Raw genomic sequence first — 10,049 nt, forward strand, 5'->3', positions numbered from 1 at the left:
CCTCGCCGTCGCCGTCGTATATGCGTAAGGTCCCTAATGATGTTAGGACGGACATACTCTAACCCTCAGACGATATAGCAATGTTGGCTGAGCAAACACTGAAACACGAAAAACGATTTTTTCCAAAGACATACTAGTTTAAGATATACAGTCTGAGCTTTTTTTCGTGGTGAAAAAACAAACTTGAAGAGCAAAACGCAACTATATATATTTAGCAACCGTTTTCAGTACAACGGTATCGATATTGTACCAGAATAGGGGAAAAATGATCTCGGTAAATGATTTCCGAAATAAAAAATGAAACGCGCACTGCTAAAGGCTTGAGGTTCAATGCTCTTAACACGCGGGCGAATAATTTACAACTGGCAATTGAAAACCTGTAATAGCCTTTTCCTCATAAAAGCAAGAGTAGCTGAGAAACTCGTTAACATGCTTGAGCAGACTTCAATTGCATGTTGTCGATACAAAATTGACAACGTTGTACAGGATCGACCTATTCCTCTTTATCCGGATGCTCCCTATATTAGAGATTGCTAATCAATTTAGGAATGCCAGGTACCTCTGACTCAGCTCTGATCAAGTATCATCTAATATACGATGTGGAACGTTTTGCAATTATACCGCCAAAAATACGGCTTCTTAACAAATCACGGGAAAGTTAATTAAAGTGAGTTACTTAAAAGCTGCCAGGCCCGAAATCCTTCTCAATTTAGCCATTTTCATGTTGTTTTCACGTGAGTATTGTTTCGGTCTTGCCGTTGCTATGGGATCGAATTTGTCTATTACAAAATGTACACTTCGAAAGCGGGCTTATGGTGTGAAATTAGCCAGCCTGACGCAAATGTAAATATTGAAGAGCAATCGTCAACTTTGTAATTGGTAAACAGCCTCTGTAGCCAATTTGGAAAGCTGATGATTCCAGTGTTAGCTGGTTAGTTTAGCTGTCTTCGAATGATGAGTTTTTAGCATTTCCTTTGTCATCCTGACCTTGAAAACTCTGTTCATTAAAGAAAGAACCGAACAGGTCGATTTCCAGTACCACAATATACTTGATATTAAAGTAGACACCGCGACATGCAAACCATGATGACTTCATAATTTGTACAGGCTGGGAATCTTTTAGCCCTCAAAGTGACCAAATAACTCGGATTTACGGACGTTGCAATGAGTCAACCGTTTGAAATTTTTGGCGTCAGAAATCAGAAAATCATGTCAGATAAGAAAAGTTTTACTGACATTCATTGAAAACCTTGAATGTGGCTGGTAGCTGAAGTTAAATACACGATAATTTTTAAAAGGCTCTACGTGGGCGAACAATATTATTCTGTGACATTTAAAAAATGTCAAATCTTCCAACTCTGTACTACAACATCACTTTGTGACCCTTTATAAACAAAAAGTTATAAATAAAATGAAGATATAACCCTTTATATCCAACCAAATGTCATTTATTTCGTTTGGAAAAACGTTTGTTGTGTTTCAAATCATACGCAGAGATTTGCTGCTTGTTATAATGCGCTATAGATAGTTGACAAGAGGTTAAATATAGTAGACATAATATCATTTCTTGATATTGCTTCAAACGCCTTTCCTGCTCGAATAAATTTCTCGCAAAATACATCATTTGAAAAGCATTTACGCAGGTGAAATATTTGTAAAAGCTAATTTCCGTGGGGTTCAATTTCCAGCAAAGAAATGAGAAAATGATTTTGGCACGTGATAATATTTAATTGTCAGAGGCACATTTGAAGCAAAAATCTAGTCTTTACCCCAATGGTAATAGTTAATAAGGTTGCCCCTTGTATTAGCTGACGAATTTCTTCAATCTCTCTAGACTTCTTTTAAGTTGATATATACTGTGATATTGTAAAGAGAATTTCAACTTTGATCACTCCCGGATTTAAAGTTTTAATATTGCAAAACTATTCGTCACAAGCATATGCATTTTGCTTTAGTGTCTGTAAACACTTCAGAAACGACTGGATGAATTTTCCTGTGTCGAAAATTAAGGTAAGAACGTTCTAAGCAGTTTCCTTATGAAACCAATAACTAGTTGTTCTATTATGGTTATTAGACTCTTAAGCCAGTTACGAGATTTATTTAAACAGATTGTCACCCTTTGGAAAGTTAACACTGAATACGCTTGAGTTTGCGGGCTAAAATTAGTTATCGCCTGTTCGACCGGCTACTGTAAGGAGCTTTCGACGCGTTAAAACAACACTTCTCTTGACGTTTGAATTCTCATTTCCACAGGCGAATGGCGGAAAGTAATTCTTAGTGTGAGGTTTTAATTTTTGTGTTCCAAAACCAAGCCTTACACTTGTTCATCCTGATAGAAACATCAAGTCAGCCCCAGGACTTTCTAACTTCTCTGCTTTAGTGGAAAGGGATCTGGAAACAACTGCCGTTTACATGGCCGTTCATTTTAACTTCAGCAAAAATATTTTAAAATTTCTTTCAGTTGACGTGTCAAATAGATGCTAAATTCTCAAAAATATAGATATAAACATTGTTACTTTAGAGTTGTGTTATATTCTTGACGCATTGGCGTCTAGTTCACTTACAGCAATTCATTTCCACTCGTCCACCCGTCTGAACATTTCAATATTGGTATTACACCCAGGAATAGTTAATAGAGGGAAATGGTTATGAAGGCCGGTAAACATCAGAGAAGCAAAACAAACAGAATAGGACTTGTTGGAAGGTCCTTGACCCTGCACATCTTTTGTTTCAAGCTCACTACAATGCATGAATTCCATAATCGCAATGCTTCAATTGGTCAATTGTATGAGCACACGTAAACACCTATTGTATTTTGCAAGGTTTTGTGCAGGGTCAACCCCCAAAATAGAAACAAAAACATACAACAAAGAACTTTGCCAGGTTTCCTAACCTCTGTTAACTATCACCCGAGCAAACATTTTTTAAAATATACTAGCACGTGAACTGTCATCAAAATCCTAACACTTCTTCTTAAATATGGAAAACAAGGCTCTTCACGTACATGTACCCTCCGTGTCTATCCTAAAAGTTTCGCGCGATTCAGTGAAATAAAACAAAAATTGACAACAACAACAACAATAACAACGGTAATGAAAATACTGCAATTTCTCAATCGATCTCATCTCAAAAAAAAAAAAAAAAAAAATTCGAGTGTTTTTTAGATCGTATCACTAAATATCTGGCAATTAAATGAAGTGAGAACAAAATTCGATCGTCTGAGTCTGGAACTATCTTACTCAACAGAGATCAGTGGTAATTTTTGTAATTTAAAATATGAAGAAAATTCAACTGAGTACTAGTTTGGAAACAAACAGATATGATATTGATGTGAAAATGTGGTTTATGCAGTCTTTTGTCGCCCTGTCGGCATTGTAATTACATTTTTTGAATTTCTTCCCCAAATACAGTTAAACTTCCTTGCGATCCTCTCTCAAAAGCGATAACTTTATTAAAATTTAATTGCCAAATCACTGAAGCCGGAATCTCTCGTAAGCAGCCCGCTTTTGCACGCGACTGAGATTGCGGCCACTTTTAGGGTTGACGCTCTGAAATTTTCTGTAATTGTTTTTAACCTTTGGCAAGCAGCAACTTCTTATGATTCTCCCACGCCAAGGGCACCAATGAGGTAATAGGGAACTTTAGCAATGACCACGGCGGCGCCAAGGACGGCGCCTAGTAAAAAAAAAGGAGGTTTATATTTTACCTTCGAAGTTCGCAACTATCTGAATGAGCTCACTACGCCAATCGGTCTGCAAACCTGCTCACAATAAATATGCAATGCCAGCGATCAATTCCAACAAAAAAGAAATGCGAAAAATTTGTCGTCGTGGCCAAGGTTCTCCAAAATTCGCAGAGCTTGGTAATGGACCATTTTACATTTGTCTGCTCAGTGACCTGGCCTTTGGATGGCAGCGAGGCTGGAGTTGACCTTGCTTTAATACAGATCTCACTGCTTTTGTCATGTAAATGAACCTAGTTAGCATCAGAACAACTTGTTTTACACAACAAAAGTAGTGAGGTCTGTATCAAAACAAGGTCAACTCCAGCCTCGCTGCCATCCAAAGGCCAGGTCACTGAGCAGACAACTGTAAAATGGTCTATTCCACTTTGTTATTTTGCAGAGGACGGCTACGACATGTACAAAGATCTACAACGCACGTGCATAGCCATTGGTTTTCTCATTAAACCTTTCGTTTGGTGACGTTTTGTTGCCGTTGCCTTCGTGGTTTGCTTAATAATATCCGATTGGAAGCGCTTTCTAGATCCGACAAGCGCCTATGCCATAACTAAGGAATGCCCGGCTCAATGTCTAGACGCAGTGTATTTAATAGTAACTTTACTTGTCATAGACTACTTTGAAGGTTTATTTTATGACTGAGAAGATAGCTCCATTGTGATTGGTTGAGAGCCGGTCAATTTCGTCAATTCTTAATTTGCCCTGCAGTGCAAATTAACGCGTACGCTTTCGCAGTTTTCTCACTGTCATATAATAAATGAGTGATCGTATGAAAGTTCGCACAATTAAGGATTTACAGTACTCGTGCAATTTTGAGAGAATTTTCAAATGTCACTCGTAGCGTTAATCCCTAATCCACCGTAGGAAAAAAGATGGCGGATGTACATTTTACCACAAGACCTTGCGAACTTAACACAGTCTAAAAGGCACAAAGAAAACCAAATTTTTACAATATATGTCCCTGTACTAAGGACATTAAGTAGCCTAGGTTTGAAGATTGTATAACGTTTCTGTGCGTTTTTATGAACGTTATTAAAGTTTTCGTGCGCTAAGAACTATGGGTAAATGTATCAGTCACCATCTTTTTTCCTACGGAGGATTGCACTCGCATTCATGCAATAACGTATACTAATTTTGGACTGGATCCGAAATTTGCTTTCTCTACTTTGTTTCTAGATGAAAGCAGACTTCTGTACCGTTTTCCTCGTCGTAATATGGATTGTAAGTATGTCTACTCAAATCAACGCGGAATTCAGATATTGTTCCCGAAATGCTCCTCCACAGTTTTGCAAAATCTACGAGGCAGGAAGAAGAAGTATCCAGTTCCGGGTTTGCGGCAGTGTACTTAGGTCATATTTTAGCTATGCCTGCGGATTTCGAAAACGGAGGAGAAGAAATGGTAAGAAATTTCCTGTTTCGTTTTGTAAATTTTATGCATGTTTAAGCCAATTTAGGACCATTGCAATTAGTTTTCGTACAAATTAAGCCGGTTTTGTACGACTAAAAAAGCTGAAAAGACCAAAAACTAACCAAGCCACTCGCAATACTATGGTAAGCTGGACAAAACTGTTCTGGATCGACAACAAAAAATTAAAGCACACAAAGTGACACGAGTGATTTTGTGTTTGTCTTAAACTTTACTAAATCCCACACGCAAGAAAGGCTTGCATTAAACCTTGTCCAAATTTGATAACTGAGTCACAAAAGTATGCGAAATCACGTGATTTCTGAGAAAGGACTGTCACATTTGCGAAGAAACTCTTCACGTGCAGGTGGATGTTTTTGTCAACATATTGACAAGAAAGCATGAGAAAGACTTACAACTTATTTGGCCCCTGAAATACGATACTGTCTTTAGAAACTGATCCTCTTTAAGGCCTTTAAACTGTTGTTCTAAGCAGATCGGTCTTCGCCTGTTTTGAAGATGGCTGTCTAGCTCGCGCTTCGTACAAGCCACAATCGCACAAGATACTGCTATGTTAAAGCATTGTCGGCCAAGAACCTCAGACACGGCCATTTGTGCTTTTAGGAAACTTTTCTGGCCTGTTTCTAGACTCATGTACCAGGAGCTTGCCATTTTCTCGCATTCTTTTGCATAACAGCTCAAAGTAACTTTGTTTGGTTTGCCTTAATTTATGGCTTTAGTTGTAGCATCACAACTTGAATCTTTGATTCTCTAAACCGCTGATGTATCACAGGATTAGAGTTTTGCTCAGATGGATTATCGCTCCTTCCTCATGCCATCTCGTCGAATTCATGGAAAACAAATCCACAAACACGTAACGATGTTCTTCGCACAACAACACTGGTTTAACACTACGACGTCGATGTAAATTTATGTTCTGAGAAATCGCGTAATTTTCCGTGCTTTTGTGATTCAATCAGCAAATTTAGATACGTTGTGACGCAAGTCTTCCTTGCGTGATTTGCCTGAAAAAAACTTTCCATGTGTGGATTTTAATAAGGTTCAAGACAATCACAAAATTATTTGCATCGCTTTGCTTGTTTTCATTTTTTGTCGTAAGACGTCGACCCAGAACAGTTTTGTCCAGCGTACTATGGACCGTTTGCAGCTGGGGGTCACAGAATTTTATATTATGGGCTATAACTTAAAGAATGTCAGAAATGGAAAAAGCATGTCGACATTAGCAAAATTGTTAAGTTTGAGACCCCTGGCATTAAAGAGTAAGTTTATGTGACAGTTTGAATTTTCGGAAAATTTAAGAGAATTTCTATGGGAAATGTTGTTTGAGAGCAAGGCCATGTTCTCCAACAATTTTTTCCATACAAATCTTCTTAATTGTTTAAAAATTCAAACCGTCAAAAAATCTCTCGTTCTTTAACACGGCCAGGAGCCTCAAACTTGGACATTTTGATATTTTCGACATGTTCATTCCATTTCTGGCGTTCTTTAAGTTATAGCCCATAATTTTATGAAAAGTAAGTCACTTGATGGTCTATTGCCACACTCAGGCCTATTGCCATCCCAATATCAAACTTGAATAATGAAGCTATTACGCGCTACATTACTTCTGCATTGTGCAACATCTTTAGGGCTGAACACAAGATTTTATAGTCACTGTTGGGAGTTACTCACCTCATGGTGTTCTTGTTTTATTTTTGCTATTTATAAAGATATTCACAGCACATCAAAGTGTAAGGCAAGGAAGCCCAGGGAAGGCAATAAGGCTTATGTAAAGGACTACCTTAAGGTGGCTCCATAGGGTAATCATTTATGGCGTTGCGCGCGCAAGTGTTATGTTTTGAATGCTGTTTTTGCATTCGCTTTCACACCTAGTCCTCTCAAACTTATTACATGTAATAAGCAATGATTAAATAGTGTTTTGCTATCATCTCGGTTAAAGTTTTGGGATTTAGTCTTAAATTATAAATGCCCAAACAAATGTGTTTTTTACTGTTTTTATGGCTTTATTTATGATTTTCAGGAATTCCCTTCAGTGAAATCTTCCAAAATTTTTACATCACATCGCTTCCAGCGGGATACGAATTTTAAACACGAAGAAAGTAGGGTTTGTAAAGGCAGTTTTTTCAATATTTTCAAATTTATGTCTTTTACCACTGCAAAAAATCTGGTCTTATGGATTTCCCTGAAAAAAGAGCTCCGACTAAAGTAAAATATTTACTAACAATCTGCTAAATTTTACGGAATTTCACCGAAGGAAACTGTCAGTTTTGCTTTTTGTGCTCATGTTGACTTAATAAAATATCGAGAAACACTGACGTTTTCCTTTGAGCGAGCGCTGATTACTTCCTCAGCGCTCGCGCGATTGTAAAACTATAGGGAGCCACCTTAAAGATGCCTAAGGCTTAACAAAAGAATAAAGATGCTATCATCGGCACCCAAAATGATCATAATTTAGGATAAAAAGTACTTAAGTAAAACTAAAAGCGCGAATGCGCAAAAGCAAAGGAAGGAAAAAAAGCGAAAAAAGCACACTAAGAAAAGTAAAATATACTTATACAAAGAAAGTTTAATCAGAACTGTACTCCTATTTTCAATCAAAAAATTACACGAGCTCTGGATGTCACTGGTTGCTAAGCAAACCCAGATACGAATACCGCTGGTCAATCAATTTGCAGATCCTATATTACCTCCGATTAGCACAGCTTGCGAGTTTACAAACCTTCTGGTAACCCCGCGCCCAGGGTCTTCCAAAATCATGGAGAAGACCCTGGGAACGAGGTGAGGCTTCTCGAAATTCTGCTACTTAGTTCGATCGGCCCTGGATTGACACAAAATGTATTTTTGTGAAATAATATACCAAACTTCATTTTCCTTTCTTTAAGCTATTGCAGAAGCGGATGAAATAGTTCTGAAGCAACAGAGAGCCAACCGTTTCCTAACAACGGAACACGTGACAAAGCGAAGCTTCAACGCCGTGGAAGAGTGTTGTGTCGAGGGATGCGTGTGGGAAGAGCTTTTTGAATATTGCAAGCCAACTCGGTTTTGAATCAAATGGGAAAAAAAGTCATGAAGAGAACAGTTTTACATGGAAAACTCCACGATACCGTTATTTGTATGGTAATATGCTGTGGTTTCGGTCACAGATTTAAAAAGTAGGAACAACCCTTAATTACAACATAATATAAATACCAAATGAAAGTACCGCTCGGCAGCTTGCACTTGAATAGCAACTTTTTCAAATTATCACGCCCAGACAAAAATCACGCTAGAGCCACATGATGATAAGATTAAGATTAGGCTCTAGGAGAGAAAATATAGTTAGAGTGATTTAAGCCACAGAATGAAAAGAGGTTTAGGCTATAACTTAAAAACAGTTGAAAAATGTACTTAATTCTGATTGGCTATACAATCAGCACTACTCAGAGTTATACTCCAGAGAGCACGTGGTTGTAACTTTAGCCGTTGACGTCATCGATTTCCTGTCCATCGTGGAGGCGCTGGATGCCAAACCAACACGGGAACATCTCAGTGTGGCTGTTGATAGTCTAGCCTTCGACAAAGCATCTGACGACGTTGGTTCCCCACTACTAAGGCGCATAATTCAGGGTCGACATTACCCGATGGACGTCGATGATGCTGAACTGCCTAAGTAATCACTTAATGGCATAACAATCGACTGTTAATAGCCTATTTTGTAAGTTCATTATTAACAAGTAATCAAATGATTGTTTTCGTGTAATTTGGAATACTACAAATACAAGTGGCACTCGCCCTTCGGACTCGTGTAGTTTTGTTCACCATCAAGGAATGCACTCGTGCTTATTTATTCCAAATTGCCATGGAAATCATATGTTTAACAAATAGCAAATCTACCTCGCTATAAACAGTTCTTGAAAAATAGAATAACATTTTACAAGATTTGAAGCCCGATAATAATGTAGATGTCTCCAAAATTAATGTGTAGGATCGACATATCAAATAAATAAATAAATAAAAAATAAAAAATAAAATAAAATAAAAGATAAAAAATATAAAAAAACCCCATTAAACTGTAAGTACTAACACCGAGTTGCTTTTCATCAGACGTAGCATTATCTTATCGCTAAGCTTGTATATTTTTTTCCAAGCTACTAACGGATGGTAAGATAATAATGTATAGGCAGCGGAAAGTAAAAAGGTTCAAGCCATGAAAAAATTCATGTAATTATACTAGAAAATGAGACAGAAATAATTCGAGGAAGAAAAGCACTTTTGGGTGTGAAACCCTTGAACACGATTTTTGGCAAAGCTTCAGTTTGACGCTGTCAAAGCTATCGATTGATCGGATTATACATCCAGCTTTGTTGTATACCGAAAAGTCTTTGACTTGGGAGCATTTGTGTGCAAATTAATTCCAAATTAAAATCGAAACCGTATGATTACCTTATAAATTTCTCAATTTGCTCAGCAAAATGACGTGTTTTACTTTACTCTTGGAAATCATTTAATTTGCTAAGCAAATGACTAGTTTTACTGACTGTGTTAACAATTAAGGGATATCCGGGAAAGCCTTTTGATCGTGATATTACAAGTTGCCATAATTTAAAATTTTGTTCAGTAACTACCATTTTTTGTCACTGAATTTTAATCAGCATGTCAAGATTCAGGAAACCGTGGTGATGCGTATGCTAAATAGGTTGTTTTCGAATACAAGACAATATTTCCGTCTTAACTTTGAAACACTTTGCATTTAACCTTAAACGTCAAATGGGACGATTCTATTCAGTCGAAGGTGGCTCACCTCGATCTTTCGATCGCCCGCCATCGCTAATTTAAACTGCTGAGGATTCACGGCATCTACCGTTTATACCAATGACACGGATGAAAGTGATTACTTTGACCGGC

The 10,049-nt window shown here is 37.6% G+C and overlaps 1 protein-coding gene across 1 annotated transcript; it reads left to right on the forward strand.

Moving 5' to 3' along the window:
- The first annotated feature begins 1,925 nt into the window (after window positions 1-1,925).
- LOC149116408 (insulin-like peptide IlO1_i1) lies at window positions 1,926-8,944 on the forward strand. Its single transcript, XM_089282334.1, has 3 exons — window positions 1,926-2,010; window positions 4,916-5,138; window positions 8,048-8,944. The coding sequence occupies exons 1-3, from the start codon at window positions 1,984-1,986 to the stop codon at window positions 8,209-8,211; spliced, it is 414 nt and encodes a 137-aa protein (XP_089138460.1). The 5' UTR covers window positions 1,926-1,983; the 3' UTR covers window positions 8,212-8,944.
- The last annotated feature ends 1,105 nt before the right edge of the window (window positions 8,945-10,049 follow it).

This window comes from Orbicella faveolata, unplaced genomic scaffold (genome assembly GCF_042242905.1).
Source record: "Orbicella faveolata isolate gen_17 unplaced genomic scaffold, um_ofav_v1 contig_12, whole genome shotgun sequence".
NCBI lineage: Eukaryota > Metazoa > Cnidaria > Anthozoa > Scleractinia > Merulinidae > Orbicella > Orbicella faveolata.